The sequence below is a fragment of the Acanthopagrus latus genome, chromosome 12 (genome assembly GCF_904848185.1).
Source record: "Acanthopagrus latus isolate v.2019 chromosome 12, fAcaLat1.1, whole genome shotgun sequence".
Taxonomy (NCBI): Eukaryota; Metazoa; Chordata; class Actinopteri; order Spariformes; family Sparidae; genus Acanthopagrus; species Acanthopagrus latus.
In genome coordinates this window covers 5580279-5603395 of record NC_051050.1, presented here as the reverse complement: position 1 = coordinate 5603395, position 23117 = coordinate 5580279, and the positions used below count along the sequence as shown (strand labels likewise).

Genomic DNA, 23117 nt, shown 5'->3' with positions numbered 1-23117 from the left:
ACACACACACACACACAGTATGTAGCAAGAGCCGTGCATCTGTTTGGATCACTGCTGTTGATAAATCGAGGCTGTGCTCAGATTGTCACAGTTTCAGCCGATTTGTAATTGGAAGCAGGAGAGACCAAAAACCACCATCTGGCATGAGGAATGGGCGTTTCTGACAACGCATATTTAATTCACTCTTCAATCTTCAGAGTCTTCATCGGACTCTCCTCACTGAGTTACACAGATCAGAGTCCTTAAATTATACCGAAAACCGACAGTTGCTTCAAATCCTCTCTTTGTTTAATTGTTTCTGATTACTTTTTTGTTTTTTTTTAGAAACAATTAAAAAACCCGGGGAAGCTTTTATGGTAATGATAGAGATGTATTACGGGAAGCTTATGTGCTTTTTGGCTGCATAACTTTTGCCAGTGTGTGTGGGCATATTGAGTCTCCCCTCAGCCCCCTTTGACCACTTTAAGGAGTGAAATTCTTGCATGACATTAATGAATGAGGGGATGTGTTTTCACAGGAAGCCATTTAGCAATACAAATTAGAGCTTTGAGACATAATGGAGCAGGTACAGACGTGTCGCTCGACTAATGCATCTCCCTAAATGTCACGCAGGCTTCTCCTAATTCTCTTTAATTAAGTCCCCAGCAAGTTTTGAAGCGCAGCCGGCGTGTGAATATAAACGCGGCGTAATATTAAATAGATTATGGCGAGTTCTGCCTTAATGGATGAGGAAGGTGCTTAAAACGCACTTGAATCATCAACTTAAGAAATTAATGGAAGTGAGTGTCTTCCTTTTTCGCTCCATTTAAGGACTTAAAAGACATTTATTGTTGCGCCCGAGGGATAATTCCTCACACGTCTCCACCTTTCATCCCTGCACATCTGGAATACCTTTCGCGCTCGCAATATTTGTCCCTCTGAAATGTTCATTAGCCGACAACAAACTGATCATAACAAAATGGTTTTAATTTGTTCAGTCAAAGCATGTAAAAAAAAAAAAAAGGATTGCTATTTCAAGTGCTGAAACCGTGAAACAGCCTAAGCATTAAACACAGTATAATATCTGTCCGTCTGAATATGAACTGCTCCTGACCTTGGCTGGAAAACAAAAACTTTGGCTCCCACTTTGCTGATCACGCAAGGAATTAATTTGTCTGCAAGACATAACAGGGCTTATTAAGACAATATGTTTCCCTCAAGGCAGTAATTGCTGGTGGAAGTTTGCGGTGGGGTTCCAGTATAACTGTTGTGACATGAAGAACGATGTATTGCTCCTCCAGTTAAAGAGCAAAGCCAGAGGACTTCTGTCTAAAACTTGTTTTTATGCCGGCAGCGAGTACATGGACGGAATCAAAGGTCACTTGAGGCAAATATTTGCACTGAAATGTGAATGTTTGATTACTCTATCCAAGCACTTGATCAAATGTTTGAGGCAGGACGGGATCTGTCCACACACACTTTTTTTCATTTGAATCCCTCAAAAACTGAATGTTTCGTGCAAGCTTGAAGTGTTGAGCCTCCTCTGCTTCAGCTTATTCTGCTTAAAAGATACGGTCTGTCAAATACATCGTGTGCACTTGTGAAGCCCATCCCCGGAGCTGGGTCGGTTGTCACACACTATAAGTTTGTTTGTCCATCCGTTATCCGTAACTGCTTATCCTGCTCAGGCAGGGTCACGGGAGGCTGGAGCTGATCCCACCTGACACTGAGCGAGCAATAGTGTAAAAATGTTGAGGAGCTGGTTTATGCAAATCAACTTTACAAATTGCCAAATATTATTTGTATATTTTTGCTATGTTAGATTTAATTTTGTCATGGTTTAAGTTTGAGTTATTTCCTGTTTTACTTTGTAGTTCTCCCCTTATGTGTCTTCTTGTTAATCACCACTTCCTGTCTTTGTGTTTCTTCCCGCCTTTTTTGATTACCCAGTTAGTTTCACCTGCTTCTTGTTAGTTTTCCCTCCCTAGTGTATTTTGGTCGGTGTCTTTCCCTCTCGCTTTGTCACTTTGTCTGTCTTTGTCCTCACTTCAGTCCTGCATTTTTTGCCTGTTCCTATTCTGTATAGCAGGACCCAAAAGGGAAGACCAAAGGCAGGGATGTGGCTAGTAGGAGTTTATTATAGTAGCAAGGAAATCAGGAGCAGCAGAGGCCGGCGTGAGGCTTGGCTGCATCGTGGTGCTGGGAGATGGAGGCTCGGGTGGAGGCCTATGGGGAGCGTTAGGCGGTTTGGCTGGTGGCTGAGTTGCGAGAGGCTGGGTGGCCCGGCGGTGGAGGCGCTGGAGCTCAAGTTTAGAGCCATTTGTGGGAGTGGCGAAGGGAAGTACAAGTTAGACTCAGGGAAAACACAGTAAATCACAAAAAGGGATAGCTAGGAATAACACTGAGAAGTTGAGCCATCACTATACCACGACGAGGAGCGAAAAAAAAACAGTCCGGCAGCCAGTGTGGAGGAGTACAGGGCTTTTGAGCCGGCCTTGATGAGAAGATGGGCTGCAGGTGTGTGGGAGCAGAGGGGGCTCCAGCCAGTCAAGGAGACCAGGCCTTCCTCTGGACGGGGTGGGGGGAAACTCGGTAACAGCCCGAAACTACAGCGAAAATACAGCACAAATTCCACAACCATGACATGTTCCTTGGTACTGTTTCTCTTCGTGTGCTCCCTGCCTTTGCTGCCTCCATCGCTGTGTTATCCTAGTCAGTAAATAGTAGTTTTCTTGTGCTCTTGGAATTCTGCTTTTGTTGCCTGCTTTTGATTTTTGTTCAGTTTTTTTTTTTTTGTTTGAATGAAGTGATTTGGGAATGACTGTTAGCCTTGGTTTGACTGGTGGCATGCTAGAAACTCAATGGCCGCTAGCTGCTTAGCCAGCTAGCGGTTTGTGACCCTCAAGCACAAACAACGGAACGGAAGAGTGTATAGTTGGGGATTCGCTCCGCTTAAATCCAAAAAGGTCACAGGAGAGGAATCTTAAGTCTTTACTGAAGCGGCGTTATTGACGACTACATCTAAATCAAAACCGAGATACAGTATCGTTGACCATTACTGTTGCCATCATTTCCAAATAAGGTCTTAAAACAAAGATTTCAAAAATTTTAAGACCAGACTTGTGCTTAATTGTTTTTTTTTTTAAAGCCGTTATCTTATTTCTTTATCTTGGGATAAAAATCACTTGTTTTCTCTCAATGGCTGGTTAATTCATCTTGTTATCTTGAGTAATTAGCTGTTTCCTTCTTGAGAGAGAAATTATACAATGTTTGGGAGTTTGAAACAAACCACATGAACTTTAAATTAACTCTTGTAATTTATTGTAATTTTCCTGAGTGCTTTCATGTGAGAGTATTTTCATGATAATTCATTTCTATAAGGGATGGGCTTACATACTGCACAGATGTGTTGCTGTGAAGTAAGTATAAAAAAGTAAGATTGATGTACAGTCTGATGCGCTGATGAATCATGGGTCCTTGATTTGACATCAGTTGCTACCGTTGCCATGACTTCATCTATGCATGTTGGCATGACACTGATGAGCTCTGACGCACATTATAAGGTAAAAAGAGGCCACAACCTTTTGTTTTCTCACAATAACAGGCTGATTATGTCATTATCTGGAGCTTTACTATCACAAGAAATAATTAACTTGTTGCTCATGAGATAATGGCATCGGAAAAAGAACTGCAAGTAGGGCCGTTCTTGGCTTGCACACTGAATAACATGCTCGCAGTTTTCTATGACAGTACTATGGACTCCCAAAAGATGTATTTTCACAAGGCTTTCGCTTGTCCTGCATGAGGTTGGGATTCAGCATCTTGATCAGTCCTTCCAGGATCAACCCTAAGTCCTTGTATCTCAAGCTGTAGATTTCTATAATATTTTTGCCTCTCTGTGTCTCCCCCAGTCTGTTTTCGTCATAACGTACCGGCCTCCTGATAATCCCGAGTACAAAGAGTTCCAGAAGAGACTCCATGCCAAAGCTCTGAAGGATTTTGGTGTGCATTTGGAACCATCACTAGTAAGTTACAGCCAATGAAAACCTTCTGCGTTCTCGGCGGCATCGCGACCTCTTTAATCTTTTATAAGATATTCTGTGAAGAGAAATCCCCACTGTGCTGTATAATTGTCAGCACTTAATGATGGATGGTGTTGACAATGATGTTTGCAATTAATACTTTTTCTTTTATTGCTGCTTTCATCTCAGCTAATAAATGTGGGAGTTTTAAAAAAGAAACAACTCTCCTCTCAACAAAAACTGCACCAAATATCATTCAGTATGTTTGTGGGTCATGTCTTTTCATAGAAGGTCTGCGTCTCTCGTCTTGCAGATGGACTACATCGCCGGCAGCTTCTACGATGGCTTTGTGCTGTATGCGAAGGCCTTGGAGGAGACGCTGGCAGATGGCGGGGCACAGAACGACGGCATTAACATCACGATGAGGACGCAGAACCGCAGACTCTGGGGTGAGCGAATGTCTGCAAAGCTTTGTTCAAAACATTTATGTTTGACTGTGCAAACTGCTGCATGTGCACCATTTCATGGACACTCTACAAATGCTCCACATTTAGTTCTGATGTGTGTGTGTGTGTGCCTCACTTATTAGCTTAGCTGCAGCTACATATGGATACACATGTATGTCACCTCATGCAAAATGTAAACACATTCAGTCCAGTTGCTGGAATGAATGTTGGCAATGAACATTTTGGCAAGCTATGTATAGGTTGAACTTTAAGTTTCATATACACAACCTTACATTTCTATATGTTCAATTATTAATGTGCTTATGGTCTAGTTAGGTTTTGGCACAAACCCTTGGTTAGGGTTAGAAATAACATTTCATGTTTTGGCTGTTGCCACAAATCCATCTTTAAAAAGTCCCTACATCTTGTTATAGACAAGAATCTAGTGGTTTAGCACTTAAAAATATTGATTTGTCATCTTGAACAGTGGGCTGTAGCTCAACAAGTAGATCAGGTCCGGTAGTGATCGGAAGGTCGCTGGTTTAAATCCCAGATACGGGCTGAGCTGAGCTGCATGTTGAAGTGTCCTTGAGCAAGATACTGAATTGCTCCTGATGTGCAGTTGGCACCTTGCATGCCATCAGTAAGGGCCCTGCGATGAGCTGGCCAGTTGTCCAGGGTGTATCCTGCCCCCGCCCAGAGACAGCTGGGATTAGCTCCAGCAAAATCCCTGCGACCCCATTAAAGGGATAAAGCTGTTACAAACCACGGATGGATGGATGGATCTTGAACAGTGGTCTTGTGTGTAAAATATCCAGTGGTTTTGTGCTTGAGACATTGTCTTGAGCAGGGGCCCCACGTCAAATACATCCATTTGTTCCATGCTTACAGATGCTGACATGCTGTCTCTTGTGTCAAAAACATCCAAGGGGTTTGGTGCTTAGGAATGTTCAAATGTTACGTCGAACAGTGGTCTCATTAAAAAACGGTCACAAGTATCCAAATACTGTGAGATGTTCAAATGTTATCTCAAACAATGGTCTTTTTTGCGTGTTAGAATGCCCTCTTGTTAAAAATATCCCATGGTTTGACACTTGCAGATGTTGATGTGGTCTCTTGCCTCGCAGCCATCTTGCCGAGCTGTCTTGTCATCACAACCCCTTCCTCTTCCCAACATGAAAGTTCCAGCATACACATGCAATCTGAACCTGATATGATACATATCGTAGAAATGCTGATATAATACATATAAAATGCACAAATTTATGGTATCCATGGTTTACAGAAACCTTAATGTCAAAATGTCCTTCTGGCAACAGGGCTGCCACTTAAAATGTGGTAATTTAGCTGTAAAGCCATGGCAGCCTCTCAGATAACAGGGAACGGTGCTCTCCAATAAACATGCAGGGAGGCCAAGAGACCGGCCCAGCTGGCTGTTTTTCGAAAAGCACCATTGACCCCAAAATACGATTAAAATATACCCTTTCATCACAATAATTACAGCGTCATTGAATGGTTATCACACAACACTTGAGTTAATAGTCCATTTGATGCTTGATGTGGGTGCTCACACACTTCCTTGTTTACTTTGCTGGCTGCCACATCTGCTCTCACATCACGTTGGAAGAAGCAGAACAATGGGATTTTGTTGCTCCAGCTTAAAAGGGTTGATGAGGGTTGTTTTGCTCAGCACGGTAGGAGAAAAACCAAGAAAAATACGCACCGTGGTGAAAATAATAAAGGAACCTTTCACTTCATTATTTTGGATATTTTTTTGTTGTGGTTTTACAGAAGCAAAAGCATTTTCAAATATTCTCCAGTGGCTTTTTTATTTATCAGGTCGGGTTCCAACTGTTTCCAACCTTAAACTACAGTTATCAGTGAGACACAAGAAGAATGCACCTTAAAAATCTATAGAAGTGCCTGAAAAGATGCTGCTCCTGCCATAATTTTCTGCATAAGAGGTTTTAATAAAGGTCCATTACAAAGTGTGGTGTAAACAAATCAGTGTGAGCCTCACTGATACTCTGTGCATCTTTTCACCACACTGCACAAAAAAAATATGGTGACATGCTGCAGAGGCTCCTTAAACAAAACTAAATGACACAGGCTGCACATAAAATCAGTACAGGAATAACAGTGTACTGACGGGAAAGAACCGAGAGGCAGAACTCAAGTTTCTGATGCAAATGAATAAATTAAAAAGGCAGAAAATCTCAACTGAATTTGAGCAGCAGATGTACTAGTGACCAGAGTTACACTGTCTGAATCAGACCCGTAACGTGGATCTTTTTGATCTTTTTAGGAGTGACAGGACTCGTCACCACGGATGACAAAAATGCGAGGAATATAGACGTGGACCTGTGGGCGATGACTGATCAGGAGACGGGAGAGTACGGGGTAAGTCATGCTTTAACTGTCTCTTATCGAGCTGGATCAGCAGATGACTGAACTGATGTTCTTACTTAAACTGTTCCTTTAAAGCTCCTGTGTAATTTGAAGAGATGGCATTTTTCTACTTTGGTATGTTTTTGATTGAGGGCAGGGTTTAATGTCGAGAGGGAACTCATTTAGAAGAGGAGAAGATAATGACCCAAAGCCTGCAAAATAAACACTGTTAGCTTTTACTGGTGGTAGTGATCATTCGTCTGCTCCATTAACCATAATCTCCTTCATACGAAGAGGTGATGCTGTTACTGCTTACTCATGTATCCAAGGTAAAGAGCAGAGAGGTTTGGCTGAGTGGATGGAACATTTTGGACAATTTGAAGGAAAAGGATGGGATTTTAGTAGAGAAATATGTAAGATTTTCCCGTGTTTTCTCTGTATTTGGACCGTGCAACAGTGCACTCAGAGGGACATACTGTCATGTAGAGCTGCTGCAGTTTCAAACTGATGTGGCAGAGAGACATTTTTGCGTGCATAGAGAGGGCTGATATGCAAATGAGGAGTTTTTCATGTTATTTTTATTCTAACAAGTACTTTGATACTAGTGCTACCTGAGTTTCACAACCAGTGCTACTTTTTATGCCTCTCTTGTCTACAAAACCTTGTTTTGGGCAGCTCAGTGGCTTTAAGTGCCAAACACGAACTGCAATGTCCCTGGTTCTGGTCCAGACGGGAACATTTGTTGCATGTCACTCGCAATCTCTCTCCCGGCTTATTTCTTGTCATCTATCATCTGCTGGCTATCTAAAAATGTTAAATGCTGTGTTAGCACAAGCAGTCACACAAGAAATGAGCCTAAATAAAATAGTGAATATTTGGATTGAGTCAGGAACTATCTGATCAATGAACAAGTAAACTACGAACCAAAGAATACATTATGTGCCAGCTCATCCAGCAGCCGCTGGCAAAACAATACTGTAATGTTCCACTATGTAAACAATATTTAATGATTATTACTGATGATAACATAGTCATTATTTTAGTGCAAGATTTGCTTATGGTGGATTTATTATTAGCAGAGAAGACCAGCTGATAAGTAAATGAGGAGTAATTGTAGGTTTTTCTGTATTTATCATGTGGCTGTTTGCAACTAATGATATTGATTGAACAATACAGCGCTAATTCACTTTTTGTGTCTCTAATTACTCCAATGCTTTTGAGCATGATGCGTTCAAAACCTCAGCTATTGCCTGTGTTTGGCCGCTGATGCAATGAAAGCAAATGAATATTACTGTCTGGGATGGATTCTGGGTTCCTGACATCTAATGATAAGATGCATAAAACCTCAAATTTCCCTCTTAGTCGGATGAAAATATTTGTGTGTGTTGAACTCTACAAACACTGCTGTGAACCGCTCCAGTGTGTTTTTTTTTTTTTTCTCGAGGGGAGGAGAAGTAGGTTAGCTTGATCTGACTTCAGTAAGAATTTCATAGTGGTCCTCAGAGGCTGTCAGCGTGACTTCCTGGTCTCATTTATCCTCGGCTTTTAATTGGTCGATTCATATGGCCGATTGACCTGAGTGCATGGCCAGCAGCCTGGTTGAAAACATCACGAGTCGGTTTCAGCTTTCAGAGTCTCAGACTGCTGAATCTAATAAAGAACTTTATTTACAACTTTGAATATTATTGATTATATGCGCTTTGTTTTTCCATGAAGGATGTGCAGTGTTTTTTTGCAAATTTGTTTGTAAATTGTAAATACATTCAAATAGTTTTATACATATGTGTGCATTATCATATGGTCTTACAATCAACTCAGTTTACAAATCTTATTTTTGTGAGAATGAAGTAGGAAGATACAATGTATGGCCAAAGCTATGGGGACACCCTGGTATACTTTTGGGGTGGTTCTGTTTTTCATGGTTTGTGCAACCCCCAGTGAAATCTCAGAAGATTTAATATTGCACTAACTGTGTAACTAACAGGTTACACTTATGATAAACATCAATAATAAATGGTAAATGTATTGTTAACTGAACATTATTTAATGTATTTTACTGCTGACAAACAACAAAATGCTTCTTAAGCCATTTATTCATTTCATTCTTTATTGACAGAGAAATAACTCGTGTTAAGCATCTCTTTTTGCCGTGCATGCCTTTTCAAACCCTGCCACCTACATTGCCCACAATGCACCTTCACTCAAAACAGTTCAGTCTTAGAATTACTTTTTTCTGAGTTGACAAGTGACATAACTTCAAGCAATTTATTAACAATTTTGGATCCCTCTGAACTTTAAAAGAAGCCTTTATACAACTTTATTTTTTATATATATAGTATTCACCAAGACGTGCGATAAACGGGTCTTGGTGAATACTAATTTAGCCAGGTCCATAATCATCATCACATATGTTGTGTTGTGACTTGGTGTTCATAAAACATTTGCCCTAATAAATGTTTAGATTATATATTCAAGCATTTTGTCTTCCTTGAAGTATGTAATCTATATATTCTCAATACATTTATATAGCTGCACTGGAAATTAGAAGTAAAATTATCCCTCTATACCTGCAGACTTAAGACAATTAGAGATTTTGAAAGTGACAGAAGATGAAGTGAAGTATTGGAGTAGATTCTTTTGGCCGTCCAGTAATCACTGCGTCTGAACTGAAATACTGCAGCTATTTCAGGGCCCTCCGCCCCTTAACCCATCGTGCTCTGCATTGTTTTGATGACACTCTGCAGAGGTGACGGCCTTTTTAGCCAAGGGGACATAAAATGCCGGGAGCATGGGTAGGAAAACTCCTCTGGCTAGTTAGAAACACAGGAGTCAAGTTTCACAGCAGGACAACAGATGCTGCTCATAAGGCTGTGTCTCCAGAAAAAAAGCTCTCGCACAATCAGGATATCCAGGATGTTGGTCACAGTTGTGTGTAGATTTAGAGGACATGAGGGACAGTTTTGCTCAGCAAGAAAATGCTGAACAGTTCTCAAAATATTATTCTTGATTAGCCCGAATGTTTTAATCTCTTTTAAGATATTAGTGTTTTCTCATGACTGCAGTTACATTGTCATAAATATCCAAGTGTGATGATTTACTTGATACTTTATTTTCAGACAAGTTAAATGTATTACTAGGAGCTTCACATAACAGATCATCACATAATCTTGGGCTGAATAAATCATGACTCTTATAATTTTGGTAACAACAATTAAGTATTTTAATTTGTGGTAACAAGATAATGAGTTGTGATCGCAAAGTAATTGTGGCTTTTGAAAAAGATTATTTATAAGATAGCAGTTGTATCAACATACTTTAAAATCTAAAATGCTTTTTTGAGTTTTGCTGTCCCTGCCAAAGTCACTGCAGCTGGCCAAGAAATAGTTTCAGCACTTATCCTAACTAGCCTACCCATAACACCACAACCTGATGTTTTTTCTCGTCTGTAGACATTTGATCCATATGAGCGTAAAATGTTTTCAATGTCGTATTTACACTTTTACGTAATAAAATCCTTTTTTTTTTACTGCTTACATGCTAGTATGTAGCAAGTATAATGTGTATTATCTTCGCTGTCTTATCTTAGTTTAGCATATTATTATGCTAATATTTAGACCACTAATGAAAATGAAATGCTAGCACAGCAAAAAATTAATAAGAGGAGCGAGTTGGTCGATATCTTTCATAAGTGGGAAACCAACAAAAACATGTCATGTCACGCGCTCCGGAGCTGGTAAAACTTAATGGGAGCGTTGGGCTACTGTGGCTCAGGAGGTAGAGTGGGTCATCCACTAATTAGAGGGTCGGTGGTTCAATCCACTTCTGCATGTCTGGGCAAGGAGCAGAACCCCAAATTGCTTGCGATGGCTGTTCCATCATTATGTGAGTGGATGGTCGTAGAAATATCTTGAGGCTGCTTTGGTTGGGAAGCACTTTAGCAGGTCGGCACGTTGAATGGTGGCTGCTGCCAGCAATGAATGTGAGGCAGGTGTTGTGAGAGCACTGTGAAGGATCAGAAAAAACAGTAAAGTGTTACATACATGCCAGTCCACTTACCATTTTTGTTCGGTAATAATTCAGTTGCTTTTTGAATTGGTTAAAAGGGTTCTAACAGCAAATGCTCTTTGTATATCTTAAAAGAGAGATCGTAAACATCAGGAACAGATTTGCCTTCACAGACCAATGAATGTCCACATAATAAAGTGCATTAAGTCACTAGCTAATGGTATCGTGGCGAGCTTGCACCCTGCCGATGGTTCAGAGTGGTCCATCATCCATTTAAACGAGCATTCTCCTCTGTGTTTACAGCTTGTTGCGTACTACAATGGAACCACCAAAGAGATCATTTGGTCCCAGACGGAGAAGATTCACTGGCCTAACGGGGGCCCACCGCTTGATAACCCCCCATGTGTGTTTTCCACAGACGACCCCTCCTGCAATGATGGTATGAAAACAACACATAACCCTCCACGTTTGAGTTTAATCTGCCTACAGATGATTCTACGTTTTTGGAGTATGCCATAGAGCAAGAAACATACGGTTGTCTAATGGACACACTGATTTCAGAAAATTGCACATGAAGATTTATGTGTGAAAGTACCTGGCATTGATGTCAAGTGAAATTATACGACACTTATTGGCAGAGTTTTTCTCTCAACTTAAGTAAGATCGAATCTCTCATCAGATGAATGTTGCAGTTAATGGTTTGTTTATATTACTGATGTTTTCTCCACAGGGCCTGCGATATTTTCATTGATGCCGTGATGATAAATGTGTTTTTTTTTCTCCTTAATTGCATTTCAGTGTAGTGAAACATTTTCTTGAATGACAAACAGTGTGAAAGAGAAGTGCTGGAAAGGGTCTCACTTGTATGCACGGAGTGACAGTCTCAGAGGCAAATGTCACAGATGACAAACTGGGGAGGAAAGCCACTGTAATTATACATGTATTTTGGGGCTAAGGAAGGATAATGAGCAGAGGAGCAATAAATCTGACTCTTTCAAATCTGGAGCCATCCGCAAATAATTTGAGTTGGGAGCCTGGGTGTCGCCTTCTCCAGTGTCGCTTTCAGCACCAAGAACAATGAGCGCTCAGGAATTCGATGAAACATATTGAGGATCAACAACATGTGGGGCCACACAAAGCACAATGACAACAGTGTCTCAACTACAGGAAATGGAGAAGGCAACGTACTGTATGCTGTTCAAGCTGATGATGGTCCTCATAATCTGTCAACTGAATGAAAAGCATGAATGAGAGAGCAATTACTCAAATTGCAAAAAGTCAAAAACAAGCCAATGTGGATTTACTTTACAGATATAGTCTGCAAAAATGACAGCTGAGATGAAAAGAGGCGTTGGGAGTTTGGCGTTGGGGTGTTTCTTTTAAAAATGTTTTTTTAATGCCAGCAGTGAGGCAATGTCTGCAAATGAAGGACAATGTCAGTTGGTCTACCACTTTGGTCCGGTCTTAAATGGCTGACATTCATGCTCCCCTCTGGGTAGTCTGTAATAACTTAATAACTTGGTGACTTTGATAGCTAAACATTATACCTGATAAACATCAACATGTTAGTATTGTCATTACTCATTTTATAGATACAATATGTAAGCTATTTAGTTGAAAACATTAAAAATAAAATAATCAACAGAATGTGAAGACGTAACAGTTTTGATATTGCAACATTTATGTAGAGATATCTACAGAAGTTAGCATGCTAACAAGCTAAAAAATGTCCGTTCCTGTCCAACATTCCTGTGCTAGCTCACTCCCCTGATCTATACCACTAGGTCCATGGCTGACTGAGCTAACTAGCTAACAGCTGCTACTGCTAGCAGTTACTCTGGTGATATGCTGCTCTGTTTGTTTTGAGTACGAATTCAACAGGCTGCCAATTCTTACATATTGCACATTTTACACCGCCTCATAAAGCTCCTAGCATGGCTCCAGAGTCTTGTTGCCCTTTGGGCAGAGCCAGACTAAGTGCTCGCCCCTGCCTCCACTCACTTTTTGTTAAGCTAGGCTAAATGTATTCTGACTCCAGCTGTGTTTATACAGCAATGGATCTCAATCTTCATCTCATTTTTGGAATAAAAGCAGACCAGGGCAAATTAGTGTTAAATTATTCGTAGAAATATAAAACCCCAAAAATGCTTGTTGGTTGGACATCTTCAGCGCACTCTTTCATGAAAGCAATGAAGTGAAACGTCTCCTGCTGTTAATTAGTGAGAGAAATGATTTTTCTTCATGATGAGTATCAGCTTATCTTGTGATTTACAGCAGGTGGTATAATTAGTCTCCATTAGGGTGTTAAATATAAATCAGGAAAGGCAAAGCTGTGTAATTGTGTGAAACCGTTTGTGGTTGACAGATTGCTAAAGCAGCATGGCTGCATTTCAGGAAGTCACAGCTGTGTTTTTTACAACACAGTGCTTTTCTTTCCCCTTTTCAAAGACATGAATGTGGACATCTGTTGAACATATGAGAGACAACTGCGTGTTGAATCCTTCTCCTGTTTCCAGGTCATCTGCCAGTTCTCGGTATTGTAGCGGTGGGATCCGGCTTAGCGCTCATCATTTTCGGTATCTCCAGCTTCCTCATTTACAGGTGAGTTTGATTGCATCCAGCTGCTGCTTCCTGTCTGTGCTGCTTTCAACTCAAACCTTAGAGATCTGGTATTTCTGATGAATCAGATTTTTTTTTCTTTTATTCCTCTCAACGAAAGAAAGTAAGAAAAAGAGAGAGAGAGAGACATGTTTGAAGCAGGATTAATGGGCTGTGCTTCTATAGGTGCCAGTGTGGTATTTACACAATTGTTGCTGTGGCAACAGCTCAGCAGGTGACGGAGTTAAAGCAGCGCTGCAGTGTGTTTGAGCTGCCAAGTGAGCTCATATACCAGCCCCAACAACCCATACTGCAATTTTCACTTAATGATCATTAGCGTGTTCATTAAGTTTGTTTTCTTTGTGCTGGATTAAAGCTAAATGCCACCGACTTTAATAATTCACACACTGCTGATGTAAAATGGAAAATATCAGTCGAGGTTATTTTTGTGCTTCTCTCAAATGATTACGTGTTTGTTTGCAGGCTGTCATAAGTCTTTTGACCCTTAAAAGCCTATTGCGGAATGCAGAAATGTCCAGCTGTATTTTTTTTTACACTGCAGAATCTGACTGAATGACAAAAAAAGTCATTTTTACCCGCACCTGACACCTAAAAGTCATAGTTTTCTTCCAAGCTTTGAAAAAATCTGCCTCAAGGACTCCTGGACACTCATACACACTCACTTGCATGTCTGTGAATTGGTGTAGTGGACCAAAACCGCTGTGAGGCAAAGTAAGGATTTTCAAAATTTAAAAACAAATTGATAAATGCTATTTATCAAGGAAAACTCTCTGCCTTTCCCAGGAAAGGGGGTTCTGGACTGTCATCCCCTAATTTCAATTTATTGGCCTTTGAATTTTCTTCCCTATTCCCCATTTAAGTTTTTTGGCAAAGGCAGAGTTTTTCCTTATCAAACTGAGGGTTTGACAGCTTGGAACGCTGCGGTCATGTTTTTGCTATTGCCGTTGAGAAATTAGCCATTTTATTCACACTGACATTCTACAATAACAAGCAAAAGAATTAAAAGCAAAAAATGTACTTGAATGTGTTTTTCCTCCCAGTAGTGGAGAGGTTGAAAATTAATGTACCGGTAGACCGTTTATTCAGTTTGTGTTAATTCCATTATCCATTTATCACAAAACCTTACTGAACAATATAAATGAATGTAATGCAAAGTGTTTTGGTGTCTAGTCAGACATTTTGTTATGGGGGTGATGCACTGAAAGAGTTACAGTCCTAACAGGTTGCAATAATCTTGTTGTTTTTCTGTCAGATTTCATTTTACTACTGTCCAAAAACAAACCATTTATGAGTCAACAACACACAAAAATTGCCCACTGTAATAAGATGGAGCCGTTTGACAGTGTTGCTCATCAATAATTGAACAGAGCAGGTTACAACATAGGTGGCTTTAACTTCTTAACTGTACAGTTGGTGCTCTACATGTGTGATCTGGATTGTTTAGCTAAAAGTTTATGGGACTGACTTCATGTAATTAGATGGTTGTTAGTGTTAATGGCAGCCGCTGTTCAGTTGTGTATCTTTGTGATAAAATAATTGCCTGCCACATGTCTAATGGTTATAACTTTGTGCTCGGCATTCAGCTGTAAAAACATATTCAAATGAAATTGGTACGGTGTCCCAAGTGGCACAATCTACATGCTCATGGGAGTGTTAGACTGAGCCTCTTTTAATTAAACAAGAAGTTAATCATGCATGCCCTCTGCAATCCAGCAACTGGAAGGATTGCTAAATTCTGGGTAAAGTCATGGGTGAAATCTGCATGTAATGAAAGAAAATGAATGTTTCTATTTTTCCCCTTTTCCATCACTTCTTCAAAGGTGTCTGTACGTAGCCCCGTTAATTGTGTTCACAACTGATAAGCACGCATAGAGAGGAGCTGCTTTTATACGTCACCACACAGCTCCGACTAACAAACAAGTCACATGGGTAAATCTGATCACTTCTCTAATACTGACTAACACAAACAAGTGTTAATCACCAGCCAATCAGAATGGATTTTAATCAGAGGGATGGTGGAAGAAAGACGAAGGAGCATCTATCCACTTGAGGTAAATCCACTGAACCTGAATCTGAGTTGATCATGTTCGATTATCAAATACGCACCAGATAATTAGATGCCTAGCGTGAGCGTAACTCTGACAGCTTTTACATCTTTTTTTCTCTTTTTCCAGCCTACAGTTCAGCAAGCACAGCATGGATTTCCTAACTAATGAGCTAGTTTTCCTGGATTCTTCGCCAGTAAGTCTTTCCCTGGAGTTTTTCTTTTCAATTCTGGGATCCAACTGTAACATTTGGGGATTTATGGACATAAGTGTCCATAAAGTTTTTCTGTTATGGGAACTAGACAGGGATGTGCTTTTGGTCCTGACCCACAGCTTCACTCTCTTTGCTCCTCTCAAATATATTTAGATCCATAAATGACACTTTTACATATGGAAAGCTAATTTGCACGGATGTGAACATGTCAGTCTTTTATTGGATTTTGAGTCAACTTCATGTGCTCCTGGGCCATGAAGCTGTAAACGTAAAACTTCAATGCATTTTCTGCGCATTTCAAAAGCACAAAAATCCAAACATGTCTGATGTTTTTGTGCGTCGGCTCTGTTTGATTGAAAAGACTAACAGCTCACTTCCTGTTTTGACAGACACCAGTGGAGCTATGCTGATGGACGGAGAGACGGACAGCTGTTCACAGCCGTCTTTTTAAGATCATCGAGCTGCTGAGAGGCCTCCATGTTCACTACTTGACCTACAAAAACACCACTAAAACACTTAAAACACTTTGGAGTTTAGTCACTGTTAGAAGTTATTCTCAGATCAATTCTCAACCTTTGGGTCGCTTGGTATACATACATGGGGTTGCGATTTATAAGAATGTTATATGAATATTTATTTTAAGAATATTTTTAATCGCAAAAATTTTACAGAAAATATATGATTATTTCTAACCATTTTGTATTTGCTGCTGCTTATGTGTTTTTTATTAATTCATATAAAAAAGATATATATAAATTTTATATGGGGGAAATGGGAATTTTTAGAGTTAAATATAGTTCACAGGGCAGAAAAGGTTCAGAAACTCCAAATGAGGAGGCCTTATACTGTCAAACCATTGGTGTGTTGTGTATGAGAAATTGGTGGCTGATTATAATTGTTGTGGTAATTTGCTCCTTTGGCGTGATTGCCTCTGAAAAATGTACACAATAGTAACATTTGGTGAATGTGGAATTTAATAAAAAGCATCCTGTGAATAGACCGTCTGTTTCTTTGTATTTGTCTTTCATGGTAAAATGTATGCACTGCTGGAAAATCATTTGAATATCCTAATGTGTAATTTAGCCTCAAACTCAACCTTGAAAGATCATTTTTCCAATAAACAATCGAAAGATCTTCTTGGAAAATACCTGAAATAAGGTGAAACACAGTAAACTCAATGACAAACTCAGCGTATTTTTAATGACATTTAAGATTCAAGCCAAATTACCTGTTAAGAATTTTTTTTTAATGTAATTGTGCAACTTTGTCTATATAAAATAAAGCTCACATATTTCTACTGCTCATGTTGAATATTGTGCTGCAGCCCTCAGTAGGTTGAACCAGGTGGTTGGCTGCTCTCAGTTGATGTTGGAGTGTGGCGAGCAGCAGCAGTGTGAGGGGATGTTGAGCAGAGCAGCAGTGGCTCTGTTGTTTTAATGGAGGGGTTGGTCCAGCAGAGGTATTCACATATGGGACTTATGAAACAATAGGCCCAGTGTGGAGCCCCACACTTTGCCCCTCTGGCTGCCAGAGGTCTCTAAACGAGGCTCCTTAAATAGAAAAATACCTTTTTTTTTCCCCTTGCTGATGGTGGATGGGGGTGGAGGGCACCGGTGGTTTAATGGTGTTTCCTGCCCTCAAAATGGTTGCACATATGCAGGACTATTACGAGTATTAGCAGACACAAACAAGCATCAGAATCCCCAAGTATTTGGGCAGTCTGACTACATAGTTTGTACTGGTGAAAAAAAAAGGTAAAAAGAAAATGAAAAAGAGCCACTCTTGAGGCCAACTGGGATGGTTCAAGGGGAATGGCAAAACATGATGATATGCGAACGCTGCAATAATTTCCTGCCACCATCTGGAAGTGCTTTACACCTTTTAGATTGGCTCGGAATGCATGGGCGCTGCTCGTTTTTCATTTCTACGTGTTTCAAACTGAATGATGAATTTCCTCGCCTGTCCGGAATGACAACAACAACAAAAAATAAAACCTCTGGTCTTCTCGACTGTGGACTAATGGTTTTATATTTGAAAATGTTTTTGCTGTAAATCATCACGTGTCGAGAAACAGCAGCTCCTCTGAGACTTGGCCCAGATGTGTTGATTCACTGGAATGTCTCTTCCCCTCTGTGGTGCTCTGAGTTTGTCAGTCAGACAGATGCTTAAAAATAACGCTCAAAACATGTTAAAAAAAGATAAATAGAAATAACATGAAGGTTAATCATCAAGATATATTATAATATTATATATATAATTGATTTGTTATGTTTTTTTATTGGGGCAACTGAAGCTCAGGAGGTAGAGCGAGTCGTCTAGTAATTGGAAGGTCGCTGGTTTGAATCCTGGCTCCCCCTAGCTGCATGTCGAAGTGTCCTTGAACATAACGTAACAAAGTCTAACTTGACCCAATGTAACACACCATGACCAAACATTTACTACGTATGGTATGATAATAACTTGAAATATAACACAGGAGAACATAATGTAAAATAGCACAACAATACATAGCAGAAAAAGAGAACCAATCCCAGCCTAATATAATAGTATCAGTATTGATATATATACATCACACACATAATGTGATGTAACGTAACATAACCTAATCTAACCTATCTAATTTAATATAACATAATGTCACAAAACCTGTCATGACCAAATATAATATACTGTAATTATGATTAACAATATAAAGATGTAAAAGAAAACAGCTCAATTTTCAGCCCAAGGTTTTGAAATACAAAACCGTTAATAATTAGAGTTGGACTGAGCTACTTAATCTTTACAAAAATGTCTTTCATGCAAAGTTGCAAAACATCAAATCACATGTCTGTGTCCTCTTAAAACAGCCACGTCATATTGTCAGCAGACATACAGACCATTAAATCAGTCAATACCTTTGCAAACATTTCAGTTAATAAACAGACAAACAACGGTTTGTCACTGTGTTCCAAATGTTGCTTTACTGTTGAATGCTTTCCGCCATAACAGAATGAGTTTACAGAGCTAACACGGCCTTTAAGTGTTCTCTGCATCATCAAACACTTCTGTGCAACTTACACAGCATGTCTTGTTTCTATTTGTGTAATCTTGCATTGCAATAATTGAGCTTCACCAACTTTGTTACCATGGGATTTATCTGATGTTTAGCAACACTATTTAATGATAAGGCCTTTTTGTTTTGAAATGAAAACATGATTACAGTTCAGTGATGGACATGATCAGTGGGTACCTGTTCTGACATGTGAGATTTTGAGCCCCAGACTGGGATGATTGCAGATTATGATCGTTGCTTGTTTGATGCTTGTGTGTACACACAAACCCTGTTGTGAAAATTGAGATTTAATTCACTTATTTCCTAATCACGGAGAGATGTTTTACTGCTCTGGTTACAATCAGTCTTTCAGTTTTAAGTTTCGTAGAGTTTTTTTAGTTGTACCAGTGTTAAGATACTAAGGTTAGAACATCTGAGTCCACTCTGAGGTAGTTTGTTAAAAATAAAGAGTGTGGGAGTAAGAATCGAAGTGTACACTGATCTTCATCGTGGTCATCCTCGTTTGTCACAGAAGAGAAGACCCGTGAGTCATCCATTGTTTTCCTCTATTTAGATAGAAGAAATAAGGCTCTCTGTGGAGAAACCGAGTACAGTGCATGCAGCGACGTTTAAGAACCTCATTTTAAAAGCTTCGTCCGTGGGTCAAATAAAGGCAACTAATTGTTTAATGTCAAGTTGACTTGCGACCAATTTTCTCATAAACTGTTACTGTTTAACTCCAGTATGGGCCTTTACTCTGTGCTGTTATTGCATATTGCAGCAAAGAAAGAGCCTTTTGTTCAGGATTCAAAGAACACTTCACCTAAAAAAGAAGTTTTCCACTTCGTCAGAGTTCAATAAGTAGAGCATATGGACCAGTGAAGTTACACTCTAATAAAACACACAAGCCCGCACGCATCAACATACGTACGTCAGTCCATGCCAACGCTGCCCGTGAAGTGTTCTGCAGGCCGATGTGAGACTGTTATCTCAGGAAATGCCACCAGCACAGATGGAGATCAGACCTAACAGCACAAATGGAGCAATGAACTCTTTGTTAGAGATGACTAGTCTGATTAAATCACACTTTTTTTTTTAAATGCCACACACTTATGCCTCAAAACAAGACCATGAGTCAACACACCACCTCGCCTCTGAAGGACTTCTATTATTTATTTTATATGAAGAGTGAAATCAGAAGGACGCCAGTGAATGCAGAGAGCTGAGATCCAAACCCACAGTCACAATTTTGTGGTAAAAACATCAGCCCACTCGCACTTCCTCAACAACCCCGGCCCAATCCACTTAGATTGTTCCTCTGCTCTTTGTGCTGCTGTTGATTTCACCACCTGTTTTTTTGTTCTTCCTTTCTGCAGGAAGCTGAAGCTGGAGAAAGAGCTGGCTGGAATGCTGTGGAGGATTCGATGGGAGGACCTTCAGTTTGAGAGCCCCAATAAATACCACAAACGAGCCGGCAGTCGGCTCACCCTCTCACAGGTAGACGATCTACTCAAGCTGTGAGCGCCGATATGTGTGTCGGGCAAGATCTCATCGAAACATGTGAATGGGGTGGCTCCTGAGGGTTAAAACTGAAGTTACACCCTCATATTGAAGCTGGCAGCCCTGATTGTTTCCTCATAATTATGATCTTTATATTGCTATTTCTTCCGTCAGTGATGCTGGCACGGCCTCCAGTGTGATTAACAAGTTGTTCTTCTGGCAGCTGACGTTGCCATGTCTGCCAGTGGGAAAGACTCGATGCTCGGTTCACAGCTTTCATTCACATACAACTGATTACAGTGATACTCGGGTAATTCTCTGGTAGGATAATACAGTGATAGTGCAAATTGTAATTCAATTGTATGAAGTTTAGGTTCTTGTTCCTTACTTGACTTTATCCATTTGTTAAAACGCTATACTTCTGTCTCCACTCCATCTCCGAGGGAAATATTTACAGCTCGATGATTTTATGAAGTTATTTGTTTTTGCTTGACATTGACAATTGTTTCCCCAAATATTCGTAATTATAAAAAAAAATTTAATCGTAAAATTTTTGAACAGGTTAGATAAATTGGATCATTATTAGACAGCTCCTAATATGCTGTCTTGTCTCTGGTTTAAAGACTGGATACTCAGGTCAGACTGCAGTGTTGTTGGGGACTTGACAGACATTAACTAGTTACTCGACTTGGCTTGCATTGCCCAAGAAAAAATGTCTTTAGACTTTCTTGAGAGTTGGACCAAATTACTTGTGTCACATGTTAGTTACTACTTAATTGTCATATTACAGTGTCTCATTGTAAATGTTGACATGTACATGAGCGAGCTCTCTTGTCAGGAGGTGCAGGGGATGGTGGTGGCCTGACAGCTGGCCTGACAAAGGATCAGATATTTTTGAAACAACATTTCGAGCCGTGTTTATATTTTAAGTCGAAATGTGATCCCTGAAGGACGAAATGTTCCTTTATAGGCTGAGAAAATTCCGCTTCTTCTCAGACAGAATAAACTTTTTAAAAACGCTCTTGAATTAGCTGAAAAAAGTGTCATCACAAAGCTGAAAACAGGCTGTTTTTCTGAGCTCAGGAAAATTGGACGGTAAGAGGTATACTCTCAGGATGGCTGGGGATTAAACTACCCAACAGTTTATAAAGTAGTTAAAATCAAACTTTAAACATGTAGAGCATTATATTGCAACACACACAGTGATGCCAGGATGACAGGAAACATGACGGTACGAGATGTCTTCATTGTAAAACTGGACCCCCCTGGAATCTAAAATGCCAATTTGGCGTGTGTGAAGCTGGCAGCTTCAGCCTGTTTACACACAGTGTGCTGGTATTAAAAATGCAGTTTTGGGGTTTTTCTTCTGAGAAAAAGCAAAAGTGCAGCGCTCAGAGAATCCAAATCCTTTGTTAGTTTACACATTCCTGAAAGCTTTCCTGGTGCTTTATTGAAGGTGGCTGGCTCTGCGGTGGCAGACGCATATTAAATGATTGTTAAAATAAGCCCTCGTCTGGCCCCGCTCCCTTACATGTATAATACTTCATCACGCTCTTCAAGTATCGGGTTCTGTCGTCTGACGGCTAATGCATCTCCTTCGGGTTGTGTTTCGTCCCACACGTGCGAGCGTTCATGAAAAGCACATGCACACACCTTTTTCATTACCGCTTTTTTGCTCCAATTGCCGGGATAATGTGTGTGTGGAAAACACAGTAATTTTCCAGACCGATGTGTTTTCCAGTGTGCCATGTGTTGCCAATATTTGCATTCTATATAAATGCAGAGTTGACTGTGCTGCCTGGCTGTCTGTACGCAGTGCGCCCACTTGATTTTTATTCACTCTCTGTGCACTGCAGACATTTGCCCAAGGACTTGAGTCGGTGTTATAAAAACTGAAAACACTTTATTTTCTCAAACGTGAGAGAAACGGCAACTTCGTGTTGCACACACAGAGAAATGCATTTTGGATAACAGCGTCAGTGGATGAACCCTCTCGCAGTCTTAAATGACCAGCATTTAATCCTCTTTGCTCTAATCATACCCTGCTAACTGCCTTTTTTTCTTCTTCTTCTCTCTTGCTCCCTTCCACCTTCTCAGAGAGGCTCCAGCTACGGCTCCTTGATAACTGCCCATGGAAAATATCAGCTATTTGCAAAAACGGGCTATTTTAAGGTAAGGCTTAGTGAGTTCTGACATTTTCAACTCCTGCGCACTCTTTTCCCGCCCACACATGTGCACACTCGCAGAGAAAGCCGGAGAGCTGGAGAGGAGAGAGAAAGAGAGCGCGTGGGCGAATTTAGGTAGTTGGTTCTAATGTGAGCTGCAGAATGCGTCAATTTTCTTCTTCTTCTTCTGTTTTTTTTTTTTTCCCCCCCCTCCCTTTCCTTGTTTCTATGCTCCCGCCTCGCAGTCTGGACATGGCCATCAACTTGTTGCTGTGGTTAATTTATCTGTTTAAGATGGAGGAGGTGTGAGGAAATGTGACAAAAAACAGCCCTGTGAATAATGAGATGGCTGTCTTTGTCTGCAGCTGCATGATGCAGGTTTTATATAAATGCTGATGTCACGGTACAGCTCGATCGTCCCATGGATCATTGGAGGTCCTGATGCTCTTCTCAAATTCAATAAATCTGACACCAAAACTGAAACGGTGAGAGGTGCACGAGCCCCGACAACCTGCAAATACTGAAAAATGACCTCTGATCTGAAGTGTTTCTAACTCCTTTAAAACATACGTGCTGTATATTTCTTTTTTTAAGTAAAAGTTAAAGCTCCCACATGCACTTGCACAAGTGCTGCGGCTGTGTTTCATAGTTTCTACGACAGCGTTTTCCTCTAATCTGTCACGGCTGTGGCTCTGAGATA

At 40.3% G+C, this 23117-nt stretch overlaps 1 protein-coding gene across 1 annotated transcript in view; it reads left to right on the top strand.

The window, feature by feature from the left end:
- Positions 1–23117, top strand: part of LOC119030332 (atrial natriuretic peptide receptor 2) — a 66340-nt gene that overhangs the window by 11975 nt on the left and 31248 nt on the right. Inside the window, exons 3-9 of the mRNA XM_037117810.1 lie at positions 3891–4004; positions 4315–4450; positions 6753–6847; positions 11144–11279; positions 13357–13441; positions 20129–20249; positions 22350–22424. Of these exons, the coding sequence (XP_036973705.1) occupies positions 3891–4004; positions 4315–4450; positions 6753–6847; positions 11144–11279; positions 13357–13441; positions 20129–20249; positions 22350–22424 (762 nt within the window). The remainder of the gene's footprint in view (positions 1–3890; positions 4005–4314; positions 4451–6752; positions 6848–11143; positions 11280–13356; positions 13442–20128; positions 20250–22349; positions 22425–23117) is intronic.